Source organism: Suillus subaureus (genome assembly GCF_016647635.1).
Source record: "Suillus subaureus strain MN1 chromosome Unknown BJ212scaffold_21, whole genome shotgun sequence".
Taxonomy (NCBI): Eukaryota; Fungi; Basidiomycota; class Agaricomycetes; order Boletales; family Suillaceae; genus Suillus; species Suillus subaureus.
In genome coordinates, this window is record NW_024538577.1 from 617542 (window position 1) to 638854 (window position 21313).

Genomic DNA, 21313 nt, shown 5'->3' on the forward strand with positions numbered 1-21313 from the left:
GTCCTCCAGACTTGAGTACCTCTACTCTCATCACCCTCCAAGACTTAGGATTGATTCCTATAGTCTATCCGTATCACCTCTGTCCCCGACAGTCCATTACCATTAGTTTCTAGTCTGGACTCATCCAGATTAGCCTTACAATACTTATCCCTCATCCGGAAGTCATCTGGATCCATTACGCTACTCGTCCGACCTTCTGGATGCACTAGTCTTGCCTTCCTGAAATAAGGGGCAATACTTGGGTAAGGGGCACAGCGCACGAGCTGAGGCCAAAGCCCTTCAGATCCAGTTACCCTTTGAGTACAACCTTAACAATATGTCCATATAGTATACCAATACCTTGGCCCATATGTCTAAATGATATGTATTTGGGCATACCCGTTTATCTAATGTACCCTACATTGGCCCACCCATATATATAATACATATTTCCCACCCCATCGGCCCACCCATCTATCTAATATACCCTACATCAGCCCACCCATTTATATGACATCCCCCTCCATTGGCCCACCTGTATATATAATACATATTTCCCCACCCCATCAGCCCACCCATTTATATGACATCCCCCTCCATCAGCCCACCTGTCTATCTAATATACCCTACGTCAGCCCACCCATCTATCTAATATAACCCCCACCTCAGCCCACCCATCTATATAATAATATCTACCATACATCTCTCTTCAGCCCAGCTGTCTATAATATATGTCTATCCTACTCTACATATTGCCCAGATGGGCCTACCCATCTCCATCGGTAATAATATTTCTTCCAGCCCATCCACCATTGTTGAGGATATTTATAACATCGGCATAGATGGGCCCACCCATCCCCATCGGAAATAATATCCCTCCCAGCCCACCCATCAACATCAAGGATATACATAATATCGGCCCATAGTCCACTGGCCCATCTTATACAGGATATTATGTAGGTCAGGTGACCCATATAATATGGAGTTTGTCACTGAAGGGGCTTGGTATCTACCTTCCCCATACTCAAACCAGAATGCAGTAACCATGAGGCAAGTTCCCAGTCTTGCTTGCAGCTAAACAGGTAGTAGATGTTGGTCTTGCAATAGATGCTATTTTTGTTGGTGTTGAACAGGCCCAAGAACATATGGCCCACACTGTAAGTCTCTGCAGCGCCTGGAAAGAAGTCGGTAACCTCATGGTCCTCACTGTGCATTTCTTCTTCAATATCTGAGTCTGTCATTGGGGTTCTGCTAGCCTCATCCCATCCTCCAACTACAGGTGAGCCCTGACCACCATTGTCAGTATTTCCAAAATAAATATTACCATCCTCTTCATATGAACCCCTGACTGACTCCGAGTCCATAGGATCATCTTTGGGTGGTAGGTGAGATTTCAGCCAAATTAACTCATCCAGCCAACTATTGCACCCAGAGCAAGGCTAGCTCATATGACAGGCAACAGCAGTATCAGTTTTGAATCCATCTTTGCCACAGGATGGACACTGGAGATACATGAGTTACAGAAGAAACTTGAAGGTATGTAGATGCTATACTAATACTCACACTGACTCCAGCAATTTCCAAATTTGCTTTTTCCATCAAGTACACCACACCAAAGTACATAGTAACATATGTTGACCTCACCTGTCAGTCTCAATATCCACCACAACATTCCATCTACCTCAAATAAGGCACACCATCGGTGTTCTCCATGCTACACTCAGCAGCATCCATCTGACATGTGCTGAACTGGAAATTCTGGCGCTGCCGGTGTCTCTGACTTGTATGATATTGCTGATGCTATTGGTTCCATGGTATGTAGCAGCACTATGTTTCTATCAATAACTATATTTAATTTTACAAATCATCAATGGTATAGAAGATCTCGAAGCAAACCTTGTCATGGAACTTGCCAGGGCTAGACAAGAGAAGCTCCTTGCTGAAAAATCACTTGCTGACTGCATGGTCCACAAGCTCGAACTCATGGTGAGTTTATCAAAGTTTAAGTCAAGTCTTTTCAAGCAGAAACTTGACTGGGTGGATGTTGGATTAGGATACATGTGGATTGCTTTTAAAACACATGGTCTTTCTCACTGTGCACACCATCTTCACAGTAAGTCTGGGATTACATTGAGATTCACAGTGTTATACTAACAAGCCACAGGTTCTCTTGTCAAGTTGGGGGATAGTCATGGCATCACCATTCAGCTAGATTGATGCGAGATACTGTGTTAATTTAATTGTTGCAGAATTTCTGTAGTATTACCTTGTCAAAATTTAGCAATAGTGTTTTGTACTGTGTATTAAATTCAAGTGTTTCACTACAGTACTGTCCTCACTGTGAGCTACTGTGCAAAACAATTGTCTGTGGGGAAATTTGACTAGCTAAAAATTCAAATTACTACAGACTTCAAGCAACTGGCTAGTTCTGTCTGTGATTGGAAGGTTGTGTAAAATATGTGTCTGTGGGTGTATGTCCATTGTGGCGTCTGTCTGCACTGTGAGCTACTGTGTGAAAAAGTCTAAAATAGCATTGTCTGTGGGGAAATTTCCAGTTTGCTGATGTTGGTCAAGCTGGTAGTGCAACAGCTGTGTCACAACCATGGCAGGCACAGTCAGCAGAAATGAGTCGACAGATGCCAGGTCACAGAATGAAACAGTTTTTTCACTAGCAGCAGCAACATGGGTGGGAGAAATCTGCATTTCCAAAGTGCAAATCATGCCAAGAGATAGTTTCAGAGATGGTCCAAATCAGTAATTTAAGTGGGAAAACTCACATATGATGATCCGGGGCTAGGGCTGTTCACCGTACACTGTATGACAGGACTTTACAAGGCTGTAATAGGCTGGGGCTGGGGCACGAGTGTGTGTGTGCTTGTGAACTATATGCCTATGAATACTATACAATCTCAGCTACTAATGGCAGATTATGATACAATGGTCATGATCGATTGAATACACTCTTGCTAGTATTTGCAGGATATAAAAGCTGGCCATCATCCTACAGTGTTCCCCCATCCCCAGAGGTATCATTCAAGATCCCCCTCAGAAGATTCTATATCACCTCGCACAGAAAATGTGTTTCTCCTTTCTCACTGTTGTTGTTGCTTTGACAGCATCTGTCTGTCAGTGCCAGTAAAAGTAGCATGGCACTTTACCAAACAAATTCAGATTGCTGCTGGAACTATGCTTGTGGATATGATGTGAGGATGATGTCATATCCCATGATCTGGACCCACGTTCCATCATATTCCCATGCCTTCCGAGCCTACATCCCGACCCCACTTCATATCCAACTCATTCCCAGATCCCCTTCCACTGTGTGCTCCACACCTCAGCAGGATCAACTACACTCTGGATTTACCCCTGAGCTCTGGACCATCGGATCCTCTCTGCTAGCCTGATCCATACAACCCTATCCTGTCCACCCTATGCGCACTCCATCCAGCAAGACATCCGGACTTCACCTCGTCTTGGATTCTGGACTATATCCACCTTCTCGTATTCCAGTCCTGTATCCACCTTGTCTTCCGGATCCCCAGATCTCCAGACCTCCAGATATTAACTCCGGACCTATTCCCACCCTCTGTCCAATATCCTGTGCCTATCCCCATTTAGGCATTCTCTGCCTTCTGGCTTTCAGTTACCTCTTGTTCCATCTTGCTTATTGATCCTTGTACGAGTCCTCATCTCCGAGTTCATTTACTTATGTTCCATCTTACTTACTAATGTGTTTCCGCATGCTTGTACATAGCCCTGCTCCTTTGCTTACTGATCCCCTCAGATATTCTCCAGTATATAACCCCTGTAGATACTCCTGTAGTTTCCTTAGTTTGAATATCAACTTAGACTTGCCCAATCCTCTCTCAGACTTTGGTCCACCTAAGTCTGTCCTACTCATCAGGCCTAGGGATTGATTCCCTAGGCCGGAGCTCTGCCTTTCCAGCACTTACCCTCTTTCCAGACTTAGGTCCAATCCCTGTCCCTCCAACTCTACCTTAGGGTAGTCTACCTCTGTTTGTTTCTACATCGGACGAAGTCCGATGTAGCCCCTATTCCTTCCGGACCTCCTGTCCCTCGTACCTCCAGGCATCCTGTCCTTCGGACGTTCTGCCCTCTGTACCTTCGGATGTTCCATCCTCCTAACTCTCGGACGTCCTATCCTCCTGCCCTCCATACCTTTGGACATCCTGTCCTCCTGTCCTCCTGACATCCTGTCCTCCTGTCCTCCTGTCCTCCAGACCTTTGGACCTCCTATCCTTCCATCCTGTTTCCTGTAGAAGTATTACCTTGTAGTGGGAACTCTCCTGAACGCTTCCTACATTCCTCTGGAACTCTCCCGCACTCCTCTGGACATTTCCTGCACTCCTCCGGAAGTCCTCTAGTGCTCTCCAGCAGAGTAGCCAGCCTCTGGAAGTCCTCCGGACTTCGTCAGACCATCATTGGACCTCATATGAAATGAAGGGCACACACTCAGGTAAGGGGCACAGTGTACAAGCTGAGGCCAAGCCCCTCTGAGTCAGTCTCTCTCTCCCTTGAGCAACATGGTTCTTAACAGATGAGCAGGTTGCTGTGCGACCAGGATTCAACCACATGACTCACCTGTGCACCTTAGAGTCTCTGCATCATAACTTAGATTCACATTGAACCAGCAGCCTGAGCAGTACGTCATCACAGTGAATCATGTTTCTACTTTTGTTTCGGTGTCATAGTTGATGGTGCAATACCTAGTTTATTGATACAATTGTTTCTGGACAAACTTTCATGCTGCTCAAGCAATGTGGATGTTTGAACTTGTCTGAAATACTTGGGCCGTAGCATTTATTGACTTCTTCAGTGCTCCGCAAGCCAATATCGATGTGTGTGGGGAATAGCCTCGAAAAAATTGTCGCTTAAAATGATTATATAATTATGTGGTTCTATTGGCTACTCTAGGACGCATGCACACGGTAGGAGTCTGGTTGCAAAGTTACAAACATGACGAAAATCTCCATGTGGAACGTTCCGGTAGGCGAATGCGATAACCTTGCTCGGGACTTCTAGCATGCCGTGACCCTATACATTGATGTGATTGACGTTCTTCGTGTTCCTGTAACGCCCGTACGTGTGCGTCAATCGGACGGAGCTAACCTCGAGCCTCCATTCCCGGATCAACCTCAAGCACATCTCTTCCCCACCCACAACCATGAGCATGATCATTCGTAGTGGTGCGTTGCGTCTCTTTGTTCGCACTCGAGCTCTCTCCACTGTTCCGAGTCCACCTGCACGTCTCAGACGACTGGGACACATGCTAGTGCTTTCCAGCGCATTGACTACCTCCGTGCTGGGCTACGCATTCTACACTGATGCTTCAAATATTGAACCAGCGCCCTTTGACACGCGTACACTGTCGGATCTGGTGCGTGCGTATATTGTGTACGGGACATGCAGTATCGCTCCCCTCGTTGATGCGGCACCGACAATATTGGACATCTTGTTCGGTATCCCTGGAGTGAATAAGATAGTCGAGAGTTTCGTGCGAGCTACTTTCTTCCATCAGGTACATATCATCTGTTCCTCGTTGTCTAATTTGAAGCCATAACCAGGTCGGCAGTTTGTCGGCGCAGACACGGCCAATGGTGCACTACCGCTGCTTGCATCTCTCCGTGCGGAGAACAAAGGTGCTCTCTTTGCTTATTCCGTTGAAGTCGGTGAGACGGAGGCGGCGGGTCAAACGAACATGGAAAGGCCTCAGCCCGTACACAAGCGTATCATAGAGGAAACTATAAGGACTATCAACGCCTCCGCCGATTTCGAGGACGGAAGGGATGCACTTCAGAATGGACACATGGGGAGGCGGACTTGGGTTGCTGTGAAAGTTGTGAGTTGTGAGTATTGCACATTAGGAGCACGATGCCAATGGTCTTCGCCCAGACTGCCATGCTTCCAAATGCCCAATCTTTGATCAACCTGTCAACACACCTCACAAATACTCGAGCACCGCTTGAACCGCCGGTGCTCTTTCCAGGAACTCCTTCACCGTCTGATCTTTCCATTTTGCACTCCTCTATATCAACAGGAACACTAACGGAATCCGACATTCATGACCTGAAAGAGCTATACAACGACCTTGTGCGGATTTGCACACATGCTGAAGAACGCAGAGTAAGAGTGTTCATCGATGCAGAGCATAGGTGTGTTTCAAGTTTATTGACTGCTTTTTAAATCTCACACACTGCATTACCTCTTCATATCATAGTTGGTACCAACCCGCCATCGACGCATTTGGACACGCGTTGATGGAGCGATTCAATAAGCTCCCCTCCGGTGGCTTCCGGCGGACGTGGTGGGACATCACCTCTTGGACATCCTCTCCATCCGCGAGGGAATCTATGCACGACAGAGTGCAGCCTCTCGTGTATGTGACCTATCAAGCCTATCTACGACGGTCAGTACTCAGATCTACCCAAATGATCAAGCGTGCTCACGCTCAAATTACAGCATGCCCGCGCACCTCGCACACTCCCTGGCGCTGGCCCGTGCCAGAGGATATGCGCTTGGAGTGAAACTCGTCCGGGGAGCTTATCATCCACACGAGCTTGCTGCCCATCAGCAGACTCGTTCAGCTGGCTCTCCAGTCGGACCCTACTTAACAAAACACTCACATTCGCTCTCCATATCTCCCGACCCTGAACCTCCTGTTCAACCCTCGAAGGATGCGACGGACCAATGCTATTACGACTGCGCGACCATGCTGATCGATGCAGTCTCCCAAGACGTCCACCGCTCCGGCCGATTCGGTGCACCAGGCATTGGTATCTTTTTTGGCACGCATAACTGGACCTCGTGCGAGTTCATCCTGGAAGAACTTGTTAAGAAGGGCCTGGGAGTCGTCGAGCGTGTTGGCGTCCATGGGGTGCAAGAAGACGCGGTGCGGATCCCGCTTGAAGTTGGTGAGAGGATTTCATTTGGGCAGCTGTATGGTACGTTTATATTTCTTTGCTTTTTGTCCAATATAGCATGAACTCATTGTCTGATATGCAGGGATGTCAGATGCGCTGACGAATTACCTCGTTGGGCGGACGCGGTGTGAAAGGCCGTGTGTGATCAAGTATGTCCCGTTCGGCGCACTGCTGCAGGCGAGTCTCCTTATTTCTTATTCTAGTATTCCCTTTGGGATTGGTTTTTCCATATCAACACATGGAGTCTTTCTTTTGCTGTGCTATTCTTGTTTGTAGTTTCAATGATGGTTCTAACCACGCTGTCATGTCTAGGTCATGCCCTACCTTTCACGTCGGGCGATTGAGAACAAGAGCGTCCTCGGAGCAGGGGGTGCCACAAGAGAGAGAAAGGAGGCTGCGGCTCTCATTTGGAAGAAGATGAAAGGATTGGTTGTGTCATAGACCAATCTGAGCCCGTCAAATTTTTATTGGGTGAAACACGAATTTTGATGCAGCAAAGGGCAGGATTGTAAGTACTAGCATGTAGACTCAGGTAACTACGGACTTGGAGACGAAACAGATATCCTAATCGCAAGAACGGTTTGCGCTTTGCTTACGAGAGCACTGAAAAATAGATATAGCGTATACTGCCTGCATAGTGAAATCCTTCAGTGTCCAAGTAACTCCCTGAATTCTAGGCCCCATTGTTCATTCTTTCGCGATTCCTCCACAAAGGCGTCGAACTTCGGCGCGCTGCCCGCACTGTCGATCTTGCTGAGGGCAGCGACAGCACGCATCGTGCTCCTCCGTAGCTCTGCCGCACGTTCGATGTCCTGCTTCACCGTGTCTTTAGTGACGGCTGTCCCGCGCATCGTCATTTCAAGAGAGGGTGAAAGTTCGTCGAGGCGCTGCGCAAGTGCGATGGATGTTGTCGGAGACGCTGACAGCCGTACAAGGAGCATGTGCCCGATCACTTTGATCTCGTCCGACGGATCGCTGATGGCCGCGAGCAAGTGCGAGAGGAAGATCGACAGGTCGAGTTTGGCGAGGCAGGTATCGAGCTAGGTATACATGAGTGAGGGGAATACGGGTGTGGCAAAAGCTTACAAGGGTGTACAGTGTCTCCCATGCAGTCTTGCGCGCGTCGAGACCGTCATCGACTTTGTGTGTCCAGGGCCCCATTTGGACCGTACGAATGAGGTCGGGGTTGACTTTCATCTCCGCATAGAGGCTCGGGAGCAGAGTTGGAAGGTGATCGCGTATGAGGTGGGGCTTCGTTCTTGCTGCAGAGTTGAGAGCAGACAACGCAAGGCGGCGGACATTCTGAAGAATTCGTGTCAGGAAATTCAAATTTATGAAGGCAACTGGCACACCAAATCCTTGTCATGTATCAAATCCAAGAAGTCCATGATGAGCGATGCCAAAAGCTCGTCGTACGATGGCGATGACTCCGCGAGCGTATGTCGGATGGCAGATACGACAGTGGCGCGTGCTGCGGGGTTCTCGTCGTGAATGCGAGAGTGAAGTTGTGGGAGATATCGTGTGGGATGTGTTGTAGTAAGTTTGCCTAGACAGGCAGCGGCAACATTGCGTGTACTGTCCTCCGCATCCTCCGAGTATTGAAAAAGGGGTACCCAGAGCTGCTCTGCAACACCTTCGAGTTGCCCATGCGAGCAATGCGTGACAACCTAGACTGATTCTCAGAACACAAATTGACACTAAAGGCTATATTTCAGACCTCCTTCAATGCATGCAACGACAGCAGCTTCTTGTGCGGATCACTCTCTGCAACTCTGAGGATTGCAGGTAAAAATTGATGAAGATTTCCGATAGCAATATTTCCTAGGCACGTCAATCCATGTATCCAGCTAACGTGTAGACTTTACTTGCCAGCAGCGAATGCAGCAGCAGCACGAATCTCCTCTTCTTCTGCTGCGAAATGTTCGATAGTATTGCTAAACGTATCTTGTTGCTTCGACATATCGCTGTGACAGAGTTATCGATGGAACGGAGACACTGAAAATCTGACATACATAAAACGGCCAAGTTCTCCAACAATCAGCAGACTTAATACCACAACAGGAGTGGTGAACTTTGCCTTTGAAGATTTCTAGAAGCAGCACGATGTGAGAAATGCGCTAGGTTACTCTGCCTGGGCTGACCTTCATATACTTGGAGTAAACCGCAATGGTTCCTGCTGCCACTCCCTGATCGCTCTGGACAACTTGGCCAATGCATTTAGCGACGTTGGCTAAATTGGCGTCTGACTTGTTGGCCTTTTCCACTGCTGTTGCCAAGCTGGGGACAACATGGGTTGCAATTTGACTATCAGCCTGCACCAACGAAGAGAAGAACATCAGAAGTGAATCGAGAGCAGCTCCTGAAACAAGAGGCGAATGTGCAATCTGATAGATGTCGCTAAGGAGCTCGCGCTCAACTGCAGGAAAAGTAGTGGTCGGAGATAACTCGAGTAACACTGTAATGATGGTCAGTGCATGAGACAGTAAGGAAATGTCTGTCGTCGATATGTATGGCCTGATCTGGGGGACCAAAGTGGGTGGCAGACCGGTGGGAATGCCAGACGAATATCTGAACAAAATGAGGCTGGTTCCAGATTCCCAAGAGATGAACTGACCTTTTTAGAAGAGTATCGAGGGCGACAAATATCTCTGGTTTTCCTCCCCTCTCACTCTTCTTAAGTAGACCCATGATCCATTCAACGCAACTATTCACCCAGTCATCACTCATTTCCACGTCCCTCGAAACTTTCGTGACCACTCTAACAGCTCCCCCTGTATTACCCGTAGTCCGACATATAGCTTGCCATTCCTTGCCACCTTTCGGTTTGATGATATCGGGAGCGCAAATCCATAGGTCTGCAATACAGTCCTCAGCGCATCCACGAACCTCGGCATCTGTGTCGTGAGTACTGAGGCGCTGAAAAGCTTGATCGTACAAACGCTCCGCCCATTCGCCACTCTTTACGGGTTTCGTCGCATTGAGTAAAGCAGAGAAGACGCGGAAGGCTTCTGAAGCAACTCGAGGGTGTTTCTCTCCAGCTGACTTCAAAAGAACAGGTGACAGAGTAGGAAGTGACACAGAAAATGTCCCCGGAGCATGCGTCGCAAAATACAATGCGATGAAAGAGAGACATGTAAGGTGAAGGGCTGAAGTTGAAGTCGCTGGCGATTGAAGCAGCACGGATTGAGAGATTGCAGCAATAGGCGTAATTTGGTTGGAAAGGCAACCAGGAAGAACGCCAAGCAGAGCATGCAGAAGCTGGAAGCCTGCTTGAAGCATCGGTGGTGGAGTCTTCGGGGACTTGAGTTGCTGGAGCAAGGCCTTGGATAATGAAGAAACCTGTGAGCGCAGAAGGGTATATGGTGTTTCCTCGACATCCATCCTCTCTTCGCTATCTCTTTTCCTCTTCCTAATGGCGGAATCGTTCTCCTGAGATTGTGGCAGGCCGCCGTACATGCTAGTCTGATTGAGTAGAACACCATAAGTTGCCCATACTTCGAGCCGAACAGTTTTCTCCCTATCACTAAACCTCGATATTAGCACAGGCGACACCTCTTTGTACAGCGAAGTCAGAAGCTCTGGACGAGTAGTGATAACAGCAGCTAGAAGTTTAGTAGAGGCACGCCGGATCTTGTACGATGTGTCTTCATCGTCCGAGTACCTAAATGCGCATTGTGAGCAAAATAAGCAAATAAAACAATCATGTAGATCTCACTCATCAAGATCGGCGTCGTCATCGTCCTCGTCATCTGCATCTGCCATCTCTTCGTCTTCATCATCATCCTGCCCAGCATAGTTCTGTAGACAGATGGGAGATGGGATCTAACCATACAAAGTTGTGAATTCATAACTCACCGGGTCATATTTGATAAACTGGCTTCCTATCTGTACTATCGAGCTTAGGAACGGTGCCGCTTCTGTCAGACATCTCAAGAGTAGCGTCTCAAGAGCCTGATTAAACATGAGCGATGGAGGACAGTGTTGATAAAAAAGAAACATTTGCGAACTTGAAGACAACCTTCACGAAGTTCATCATCGTCCCTCTGGACAGCTTTGACGACCCCAGGTATGATGTCGTTGTATACTGACGTCAGCTGCTGCGGTGCCTGCCGTATGATAGCAGCAACCAGATGCACAGTCGTGCGCTGCTTTTCGAGGCTAGCGTTAGGTGAAAGGAATGGGAGGATATGGTTCTGCAATAGATCGTTGACGAGCGCAGGAGGAGCTACAGGGACATATTGTGAGAGCGTCAGAATAGCACGTTTTCGTACAGCGGGACGAGAATGTGAAAGAAGCGGCGCTATTGCAGGCAGAGGGTGCGGCGTAAGGGCTGGATCAGACACGTGGGCAGGAAAACGAGTGATGAGTATAGATAGCGTTGATAGTGTCTCGATCAAAGTCTCTGGTGGAGTTTCCGTCTACACGTGATCATGTCAAGAGCAGGACCAATATTGGCGGAACAAACTTACATTCGAAACTTGCTGTAGAAGCTTTGGTGCGAGCTTTGCGCATGCTCTGGGAGTGATTTTGCCTTCCAGTGGCAACTCAGAGGTGATTGTTTTCAATGCTGGATATTTGTTATCAGATTGTGAGGTATGCCAATGATCTCGATGTCCTACCCAAGCCAGAGATATCACGCAGTTCATCATCTTTCCCCACTGAGAAGTTGATTAAGCTGTCAACCACGAGTTCCATCTGCGTTTCGCGGATGATCTTGATCAATTGACCCAGACTAAATGCACAGTACCACATAGAAGTCTTGAGTCTTAAGAGCGAGATATAGTAGATGTGGGCCATACCACTTGACAGCTTGATTCTTGACTTCCGAAATCTTATCTTCCACCAGGGAAAGTACCTGTTTGAGGACCTTCGTCTCGGTAGACTCGTCTCCAATGAAGCTGGCTGGATCTTGTTTGATCTCGCTCATCAGGTCGTTTAGACCCATAAATCTATCGAGAACTTCAGAAAACACGAGGATATATGTTTTGGGCGACCTCGCGCACCGAAAGTCCTGGTCCGGAGATTGCATCTATCATCAATCGAGATTGCAAAGAGCTCAGTTGATCTCAGTGAGCAAACTTTGAAGAACTAACTTTTTCGATCAAGCTGTTCATAAGATACGTCTTCGTCATGGTGGTCGTCTGTTGAAGCCGTGGATTAAGATGTTGTCGTTGTAGGAGCTGGCAGACAGGAGCCACACAACGTACTTTTAGAATACTGATAGATTTCGGTCACGCACGTCACACTAGCGACTGTAATTTGGATTACTACTCCAATTGCAGACAATGGACTACAGAACCAAGAACGACAAACAATAAGACGCTACAACGTTGACGAATAGACAATGGTAGCGATAATTAGGTACAATACAATACCGGTCATCACACATAGAACATAAATACTACTTATATGGCGGAGAATCATTGAGCCGTCCAGTAGGTGCCAGCACCTTACAAGACGCCTGCCTCCTTCAACATCTCCCTTATTAGCGGAGTATCAGGCTTCAACTCGCCATTGAGAGGTGCTGCATATCTGCGCTTGTTACGATTATAAGTGACAGGCCAAAAAAGTCCGTCACCCTGCCAGTCACAAAACGCAGGTCAGCAGGGCAGTCCGACAATTATATCAAGAGATTTACCATCTTTGTCTGGGCAGCCTTGGGCTGGCCGGCAACTTTCCCTTGATACCAGTCATAACCTGTGGAGTGGATCCACACATTGTCACCATTCTGGTAGTCAGGTTATTAAAGGAACAAAGGAGTCGAGTTAGAAATGCAATGCTACCTTAAATCTATATGGCCATGGCTCGTCGAGAGTATCCGGCTGGGATTCTTGAAATGATATATCACCGTAGGCACCATCGTCCCACTCCTCGATATTCACAAAGCGCAGTGGGTTTGGCCTTCGGTCGGTCCCCATGATACTGCGAGGATCCTTCTTGGGGGCTGTGTACATATTTGAGGTCAATCAGGGAGTAAGAAATTGGGGAACTCTGAAGTTATGATCGATCGAGGGATTTGAGTGCGGGTATACCAAGTTATTTCTGCAGAACCAACTCAGACTCTTGATATATACCCAGCTGCTGTGGACCGTGTGGTGACTTCGCATTGCCACATCAGAGAAAAGGACCATTGCCACTTTCAGCTTTGATGGAATACAATGGAGTCCATGACGGCGTGGCTCCGAGAAAATCGAACATATTGTTCTAGAAGGACCGACCACTACCAACCACCACAAAGGACTTGAGCCGCTTTCTCCATTGGTCACGATAGCACCCATTGTCACCTCTGGGGTGGCTGCCTAAATGAAGTCCACAGTCAGTCATTGCTATTTACCTGCATACTGTTGAACGCTGATTGAGTGGCAACAATAGTAGGGTTCGGCTACTACCTCGTGATCATGCGGCACAGCCACTGTGACTGTCTTCCCTATAAGTTCTCTTGTCTTGCTGTCTGCCTATTGAACATTCGAGAGTTCGCACATATATGATCGAATCTACCACTGTCATGTACAAAAGGCCAAGGAATTACATGCATACTACAACAAGGATAATGCACAGGCGAGTGTTAAGACATCCACGTTATGACAAAGTTCTGCAATTGGATAAGGGAACTGATCAATGGGAAAATCTGAAGGGAACATCGATATCAATGAAATGCGGCGTAATTGCGAAGCTGAAAATCATCATATAAAAGGCTGAAGACCCGAGGATGGTACCAAGCGAAGGGTGGAAGACCCATGGTGCACTATTCCTATCGTTTGTGCAAAGAACGGGGTCTCTGGCGTCACTGGGCCTTCCGAGTCGTTGGTTGTGGCCGAGAGTGTGTCTGTAGCCGCAGAAGGGGACAGAGACCCCATGCCAAGCGTCCAGGTTGGCCCGTAGAGTCCACGCATTACTACCATCGCGTCACGGGAACTACTTGAGTCTATCGGCGTAGGTGCCTCGCGCTTTGATAGAATCTTTCTAGAGATTTTGCGACGTATGACTGGCACCAGATTTTGACATGCGCGGACAGCGGATCGATAAACTGATTTCGAGCGAGAAGAAAGGGGTTCCACAGGGCTGAAGCCAATGCCGTAGCCGATCTGTTTGACGCCAAGGGGAAGTTCCTTGAGTAGCGGATCAAGGTGAGGAGACCTAAGTGTAGGGGTGCTTGCAGGACGCATCCTCTTGCGGAGCTTGTTTCGGACATGCAATTTGGTAGAAGGGACAGTGCTTGCGATAGATAGGCTGGAACGGGCCCGATCTTGAAAGGTTACTGACCGACTTTTGCGCAGCGTGCCGAAGTTCTCTCGTGGCTCCTCACGACTGGCTGTGCTTGGGTTAGAGTAGTGCGAGGAAACAGAGCTGATCTCCAAATCAAGAGCATCCCACAACGATAATGGACCTGCTGGAGGGTGTCCTAGGACCATGACTGCAGAAGGTTGCCTGAAACGTCGTACATAATCTTGCGTGCTGGACTCCGCTTGACCTATGTCTAGGGATTCCTCTTCGTCAGAAGCTTCAGGTACAATTTCTAGGCGAGTGCTTTGTGAAGAGATGCGCCTTTGGTTCTGCAGAATGGTATCTTGATGCGCGTTGAGAGATCCAGATTTGGTTTTTACTATTCGTTGTGGCATGGGGGTGAATGAATCCACGAGTCTCTCTTCGGTCGAGGTCAAAGGTTCGTCTTCTGTACGGACTGCTGCTTTCTTTGCTTCTGAAACAGTCACATTATCTCCAGAGTGTCGTAAGTTGATATCAGGATCCTCATCATCGTATCCGAGGGGTGCTACAGCGAATGTCAGTTTAGCAAGCAAGCACCCACAAATTTGTATGCAAACCCTTGGCGACCCTGTTGGTCACGTTCTTCCAATTCCTACGTCAAGCTTCAACAATGCGGTAAGCGCCCAAAGTTGTTAGACTCACACAGCACCGAAGTACGCATGCGCCCTAATCTGTTTGATGTCCAAGCGAAGAGCTGCATTGCGCTCCAAACACTAGTCCCAATTACGCACATCAGACGGCGCGCGCGCGTCAACATATTGCGCCAACTTACTTTGACTAGAAGATCTTGTGCTGATACTGACGCTGTCCGGGGAACCACCGGCGAGCAGTGAAGGACCTTGGTTTGCAGAATGGCAGCGTTGTCGTTGTCGTTGTCAGCAACGTATGGGTGCTAAAACGCGTAAATAAATGGAGAAATTGATGGGGTAAACTCACAGATCCGAACAGCATCATGTACATCAGCAAGCCAAAACTCCAACAGTCGACACTAAAATCATGTGCCCACCCTAGGATGAGTTCAGGAGCACAATACAAACCAGTATCAGGCAACAGCAAAAAGGCTGCTGAATCAGGTCTGCATGCTTGACCAAATCCTGAAATGACCACATGTCCCGACGCGTCGAACATGATATTACATGGTGTCAGATCACGGTGAATTATGCCAGCAGTGTGAAGCATTTGCAGCGCTTCTACCTATTGCAAATAAGTAGATTTAATTGCGTCGTTGGATTGGCTTACTATTTCGCAAGCCACGTGCAGGACGTGGCTTTCGCTAAGGCTCGTGTCGCGGTCGAGCAAATCTTGGAGACTGCCATTAGGATGAAACTCCTGGTTCAAACTGTTGGCACCTGGAGCGCAATAATAAAAGGAAAGCATACTGCGATGGAATGAATTTCAGGGCCATCCTCATAGATCCAGATGAATGGTGAGAGAAAAGAAGATCGCAGTTCGCGAATTTCCTGGCAAATTTCCATTTGAAGTTGGATGTGATCATGAGGACTGTGAATTCGAACGCGCTCCTTGCTTAAAATTCGCATAGCATAGAGCTTGAAGTCGTCGCATTTTCGACATAGATGTGTCGATGAAATGGAATCTTTGAACAGTGTGTAGAGTAGTCGGAACTGCGTGGCTTTGTCTGAGTGTGAGCTGGGATCGATGTTCACAACACCCACATCGCCGGCTTTCACGCCTTGCCCGGAGGAATGAGTGGATCTTGGTTTCGGCGAAATGACCATCACCTCCTACAAAGATTATTAGTACCTCCGAGGGTCATCAGCACAAGGAGACACTGCACCTCAATTTCTCCATCCCTGAAATGGGGAGCAAGATCTGCGATATCCTTAACCTATTGTTCAGGCGTGAGAGGGATTCCAATACCCAAAGGTGAGATGATGAACCTCGACGTCGTAACTCAGGTCCGCAACCATGCCTGCTTTTTTCTGGATTTCTGGAGGGTCCGGAAACAACAGGGATGTTGGAATATCGTCGTCGAGAAGACCGGTGAATGACTCCTACATCAAAGGTAGTTAGCGTGCAACTCGAACTTGCGGAAAACCATCATTTCAGTACTGAAAAAGGTGAGAGATCGAAAGATTCGACAGCGAGCCTCGGGGCCAGCTGAGAGTACTGAGAAACGATGGACTTCGATATACTGCGAACAGGAGAAGAAATTGGAACTGGTTGTGTTTCGATAGCAGGCATGGTGATGCGCAAGTACCGAACTTCCAATGATTGAGATGTAAACACGTCAAGTGTGTGAATTGGAATGCAAAGAATTCGAAATGCCGGTTTCTCATGAATGCATGTCACTATTTATTAATGTGCAGGATCAGGGCTCGTAGCTAGGCTCCCAAAGGTAGACAATATGGAAAGAAGATTTTTGGTCGTTTATGAATTCAGGCTCATCTCGTCGAAGGAATGTACATAGATGGCTGCCTTTTTTTTAGTTAGCGGCCTTGCTCCTTAAGCGCTGAAGTCCCAGAAGTTCATGATCTATCGTGTGTAATAGATACACAGACGGGGTTCAAAAACACGCAAGCTCTAGCGGGTGAGCACAGTGAAACGATATAGGATCATCAAGAAACAATGAGAAAACACCGAAAAATCAAGTGGACAGCATTCTTCACACCCTTTTCATGAGATTGTAATAAGTTCCTGCTTAAAATCGGGTATCTCGTACGACAGTCCTCAAGATGTTACATACTGTTAAATTGGGGTATAAGCTGGTGGAGGTTCATCATTCTCAACTCCCGTATTCATAGTCAACGGACGCATCTCCATATTCCCTGAAGGTGATGGACGCTCGACAGGCGTGTTCGCTACCGGAGTGACACTAATAGATGGTGTTTGAACAGTAGACGGATCAGCAGAGACTCGTGAATATGTCGAAGGGGAGAGGGGGGGTAGTAAGTGGGTTGAATTTGGGGAAGAGGGGGGTGAAACATGTGGGGTCTGGTTCGAATATGAGTGGTGGGTTAGAGAAGGCATAGTCGGTGATCGCGTGCGTGCAGAGTGTGTCATCGGGGGTGGGTAGGATGGTTGAGGAAACGAAGGTGCTAAAGTCATGCCCTGTCGGTTTAATGAATTCACTTGACCGGAGACAGGTCTTGATGACTGTAGGCCAGGAGGGTATCGTGATTGAGTGGGGTATGAATGATACACATTTGATTGTCTCCTGCCATAGTTGTTATTGGGCGTTCCACACACAAAGGTTGTCTGGGCAGCACGTCGTTGGAGTGCTTGGCGACGAATCCTGTAGACAACGCCCATGATGCTCACGAGAACAACTGTTGCAGTTTGAGCTAATGCCAACTATTCTGAAAAATCACACCTACTTCCGCCAATAGCAACACCGATGATAGTCGACGTGGGGGTGCTTGTTGGAGTGCAGTCAGTCGAATCCAACCTAAATCTTATCTGAGACAAGAAATGAAAGAAATTTTTGAGAGAACAACTCACGAATACGTGCAAGATGCATAGACTTGAGAAGCACAGAGGAGAGTGACAAAGAATGTCATGACATTTACGATACTAGCTCCGTAATGTTGAACTTGAGCCATTAAGTATATTCAGTAGTGTCAGGTCGCTATGTAGGAGTCAGGTGTGCTCCAAAAACGAGTCTGTTGGTCGACGAAAAATAAATAAACAATGATATTGGCGGTAGAGCGTGGTGGAGACGAGAAAGATGAAGCTCGTGTGTAAAGAAGAGGAGATAAGCATGAATAGACTCGATGATCCACGATGGATGCTGTACTGTGCAAGGCACACTGTACACGAAATGTGCTTGTGACTTTATGTGCCTGTAGGCACTGGTACTGGTCCACGTACGATGAATGCAAGTGCAAGCGTACTACAACCGTGGGCCGACCGCCCGATCTTTCCGATCGAAATTTCGTCATTGCCGTGTGATAAAAGGAAAACAGTAGATATCAACGTCGTGAACGAAATCGTAAGCAGCGCTGAGCGCTGCGCCTGCGTCCTAATGGGCATATAGGCAAGTGACTACTAAAAGTTGGTCGCAACTTGGAAAGTCGGTAGAGTGCTGTAAAATGAAATCAAGTTATGTACTGAGCGCTGACTCGGAGAGTCGGAGCGTCTATAGCATATGCTATTGTACTAGTGCTAATTAGTACTTCACTTTAACCCTCACCCAATTTAATGACAGATTCAACTAGCACACTTGCACGATCGCAGGACACAAGTTATATCGTTAGCAAGAATGGCGCGGATCGTGCGTTCTACATTTTCCATCATCAACTTTAACTACTGAGGCGAAATGATGTATTTCAGAACTTGTGAACATACTTCAACGTCGCCCGGACGGACAAGTGTATGTCCACTATGATGGGTTTGATAAACGCCTGGACGAATGGATTCCAGGGGCTAGCCTCAAACCTGCCAACGAATCCTCACGCAAAAGGAGGAGGGACACTCCTTCGCCTACGCCCACAGAGCCAGAAACCCAGCCCGATCCCCTCATGACCGAGGAAGAGTTTGACATCAAACATCACAAGCAGATCACTGCGCAAAGAAACTTTGACAAGGTCAATTTTGGGCAATGGCGGATCAAGACCTGGTGCGTAGCACGTATCATAATAAACATCCTCTCGTTTACATCATGCTGTAGGTATTTCTCACCTTATCCACTGACAGACTCAGAGCTTGAAGATAGCACCGGACTACCTGGAGGCTCAGGTTCGACGTCCAAAATTCCTGGTGTCAACAGAACGACCGTTCGATCACATGGGCGCACCTCTGACCTCTTGGCCGGCGGGCTTACTCGCTCACACCTCTCTGGTGAAAAGAGCATATTATGGGTCTGTGATCGTTGTTTCAAGTACATGGCTGAGGGTGCAGCATGGGAGATGCATATAGTGCGTCCTGATCTTTTTATGTGTATGGCTGGCTTATGTGTATGTCTCGCTCAAGAAACAATGCGATAGAAGGCATCCACCAGGACGAAAGGTTTATCAGCGAGGTGCGCACATAATTTGGGAGGTTGACGGCGCCAAGGATAAAGTCTCTACACCTTGCTGCCCTCGTTCTAATACTTACCAATACCTTCAGCTCTACTGCCAAAACCTCTCCCTGTTTGGGAAATTGTTCATCGACGTTAAAACTTTGTTCTTTGATTGTGACAACTGTGCGTTTATACCGGGCACGATGGCTCCAACTAACACACACATCAGTCTTGTTCTATATCCTTACAGACGCGGATTCGCAACGAGATCATGTTCTCGGATTCTTTTCGAAGGTATCTCGCCTGCTACTAGTATACTTCGAGTCCCGGATGCTTATTCCGCATCCAGGAGAAAATATCTTACGATGACTATAATCTCGCGTGTATCATTGTTCTCCCTCCATATCAGCGCAAGGGCTATGGAATGCTCATGATCGAATTCAGTACGTGCGAGCAAGCTCCGTAAAACCGTCAAAATCGTGCGGCTCACATTGTGCAGGCTACGAAGTATCTCGCCGTGCTGGTAAAATCGGCACACCCGAACGACCCCTCTCAGACCTGGGCTTAAGAAGCTACCTTACATACTGGGTAGCTACGCTCATTCGCTTCTTCAGGTCAGTCGTCAACTCTGCATCTTCACTATGGGCCTCATCATCTTTGTGTAGACGACTTCTGTCAGTCCTCCCACCAGATCGGCTCACAGTTACATCCTCAGGACGGCTGCCTGACCTAAGTGATGTGCTACCTCCGCCCTCGGAGGATGCTAATTCGCGAAAAAAGCGGGCGAAAGGATGGGATGGGGAAACGCCTGATTCAAATTCCACATTTGCATCACCAAACGGGCTGGATGGTGAGTGCCCACCTGTGTCTACATGTGATTCCGTCCAGCACTCAACATATCTGTATGTGAATCTAGACACTATTGCAGCAATGCGCACCGTGCTAACAACTTCCAATCCTGACGGCAGCGCGACCTCGCACGTCGTTGTGCGATCTACCCTTGCAGAAATCGCATCAGCCACGAATCTACGCATCGAGGATGCTGCGTTCGCGTTGAACGAATGTGGGCTTTTGGGGAGCACATTGGATGGGGTAGTGGGGATTACAAGAGAGATGGTGGAGGCAGTGGCCAAAGAGAGGAATGTAAAGAGAATGTGTTTGGATCCTGCCCATGTCATGTTGACGTGATCACTTCTGTTCACCAGCAAGGCGGGCTTGCCACAAGTTGTGCGCTCAAACACTTTATTTACGACGCCAACTTTTTGTCAATCAGGCACAATATCTGACCTCAGGGAACATTGCACGTATTCATCATGTTTACGATGGAGAAGATGAGGAGAAATAGAATGCATGGTGAAGTATGTGAGCAACCGTAGAGGCATGTGAACATAGCATAAGTGCTATAGGGTGCAAGACCAAGGAGGTCGGAATGAAATCGTGAATATACATGAACCATTTTACTCCTGAACAGCTGCCTCGTGCTCCACTGCAAGAATTGCTTGCCGCTTCTCTGCCAGCCTTTTGGCACGACGGTCGCGAGTAGCCTAAAAATGTCGGTACGAAATACAATTTGAAGGACTTGAAAACCAACCTTGTTCTTGCCACGGCGAGCCTCCATCTGGTCGGTGAGGACCTTGGTACGGTTCTTCTCAGCCTTAGCTTTGTGAATGTACTCCATGAGGACGCGCTTGTTCTTGAAGACGTTACCCTTCGATTTTTGGTACAAGGAGTGATATCTTATCAACGCCGTCCACGTGAGAACACGAGATCGGTATGTGGAGGGAACATGACACTCACAGATGCTTGTCGATCTTGCCTGCTTCTCTGTACTTTCTCAACAACCGTCTCAGAACCCGCTGTCTCCGCATCCACTGCACCTTAGTGGGGAGACGAGCCTCAGCAGTACCCTTTCTTTTACCCGGACCAGTGTGACGACCCTTGCGTTTGGCAGCAAGAAGGTCACGGGTGCGGGCGCGGGAGTGGATAACGGTGGGCTTTATGATGACACGGCCATCTTTGATGAGTTTCTTAACGTGCGAGCGGGAGTTGGCATTCCCGATCTCAGCTTGTTCAGCAGGGTCGAGCCAAATTTTGCGCTTGCCAACACCGGCGACAGCTGCGGCGAGTCGCTTTTGAGAACGAAGGTTGACCATAGCGGCGTCTGAGT

At 48.0% G+C, this 21313-nt stretch overlaps 7 protein-coding genes across 7 annotated transcripts; 2 read left to right on the forward strand and 5 right to left on the reverse strand.

Annotated features, from left to right (window-relative positions):
- Positions 1-5164: 5164 nt before the first annotated feature.
- Positions 5165-7361, forward strand: BJ212DRAFT_1447643 (FAD-linked oxidoreductase; the record flags this gene model as incomplete). Its single annotated transcript, XM_041338427.1, has 8 exons — positions 5165-5518; positions 5573-5839; positions 5893-6152; positions 6218-6304; positions 6344-6406; positions 6460-6941; positions 7003-7097; positions 7233-7361. The coding sequence occupies 8 exons, from the start codon at positions 5165-5167 to the stop codon at positions 7359-7361; spliced, it is 1737 nt and encodes a 578-aa protein (XP_041191891.1).
- A 206-nt stretch (positions 7362-7567) lies between these two features.
- Positions 7568-12052, reverse strand: BJ212DRAFT_1274558 (TIP120-domain-containing protein; the record flags this gene model as incomplete). The annotated part of the gene is given in 16 exon segments (XM_041331165.1): positions 7568-7960; positions 8007-8222; positions 8273-8587; positions 8638-8767; positions 8786-8884; positions 8933-9009; positions 9062-9488; positions 9535-10581; positions 10636-10718; positions 10776-10871; positions 10928-11338; positions 11390-11487; positions 11540-11652; positions 11720-11869; positions 11924-11949; positions 12014-12052. 16 exon segments carry the CDS (start codon positions 12050-12052, stop codon positions 7568-7570), a joined length of 3720 nt encoding a protein of 1239 aa, XP_041191892.1.
- Positions 12053-12135: 83 nt separating this feature from the next.
- Positions 12136-13283, reverse strand: BJ212DRAFT_1363724 (uncharacterized protein). The gene is made up of 3 exons (XM_041335994.1): positions 12704-13283; positions 12559-12648; positions 12136-12499 (listed from the first exon to the last, which is right to left on the reverse strand). Exons 1-3 carry the CDS (start codon positions 12872-12874, stop codon positions 12371-12373), a joined length of 390 nt encoding a protein of 129 aa, XP_041191893.1. The 5' UTR covers positions 12875-13283; the 3' UTR covers positions 12136-12370.
- A 1541-nt stretch (positions 13284-14824) lies between these two features.
- Positions 14825-15922, reverse strand: BJ212DRAFT_1447646 (kinase-like domain-containing protein; the record flags this gene model as incomplete). Its single annotated transcript, XM_041338428.1, has 6 exons — positions 14825-14899; positions 14959-15078; positions 15123-15380; positions 15426-15515; positions 15566-15808; positions 15860-15922. The coding sequence occupies 6 exons, from the start codon at positions 15920-15922 to the stop codon at positions 14825-14827; spliced, it is 849 nt and encodes a 282-aa protein (XP_041191894.1).
- Positions 15923-16518: 596 nt separating this feature from the next.
- Positions 16519-17666, reverse strand: BJ212DRAFT_1363726 (uncharacterized protein). Its single transcript, XM_041335995.1, has 2 exons — positions 17522-17666; positions 16519-17473 (listed from the first exon to the last, which is right to left on the reverse strand). The coding sequence occupies exon 2, from the start codon at positions 17454-17456 to the stop codon at positions 16893-16895; it is 564 nt and encodes a 187-aa protein (XP_041191895.1). The 5' UTR covers positions 17457-17473; positions 17522-17666; the 3' UTR covers positions 16519-16892.
- A 678-nt stretch (positions 17667-18344) lies between these two features.
- Positions 18345-20334, forward strand: BJ212DRAFT_1447659 (acyl-CoA N-acyltransferase; the record flags this gene model as incomplete). The annotated part of the gene is made up of 9 exons (XM_041338430.1): positions 18345-18417; positions 18477-18762; positions 18814-19060; positions 19116-19205; positions 19254-19329; positions 19376-19440; positions 19496-19589; positions 19646-19760; positions 19812-20334. The coding sequence occupies 9 exons, from the start codon at positions 18345-18347 to the stop codon at positions 20332-20334; spliced, it is 1569 nt and encodes a 522-aa protein (XP_041191896.1).
- A 269-nt stretch (positions 20335-20603) lies between these two features.
- Positions 20604-21299, reverse strand: BJ212DRAFT_1447648 (60S ribosomal protein L19; the record flags this gene model as incomplete). Its single annotated transcript, XM_041338429.1, has 3 exons — positions 20604-20690; positions 20738-20882; positions 20944-21299. 3 exons carry the CDS (start codon positions 21297-21299, stop codon positions 20604-20606), a joined length of 588 nt encoding a protein of 195 aa, XP_041191897.1.
- Between the last annotated feature and the right edge of the window lie 14 nt (positions 21300-21313).

Coding starts and splice junctions, on each gene's coding strand:
- BJ212DRAFT_1363724 (XM_041335994.1), bottom strand. CDS start 12,874: ATGTACACAGCCCCCAAGAAGGATCCTCGCAGTATCATGGGGACCGAC. Junction 12,649..12,703: donor CATGGCCATATAGATTTAAG/GTAGCATTGCAT, acceptor CCTGACTACCAG/AATGGTGACAATGTGTGGAT. Junction 12,500..12,558: donor AGGCTGCCCAGACAAAGATG/GTAAATCTCTTG, acceptor TGTGACTGGCAG/GGTGACGGACTTTTTTGGCC.
- BJ212DRAFT_1363726 (XM_041335995.1), bottom strand. CDS start 17,456: ATGGGCGTTGTCTACAGGATTCGTCGCCAAGCACTCCAACGACGTGCT.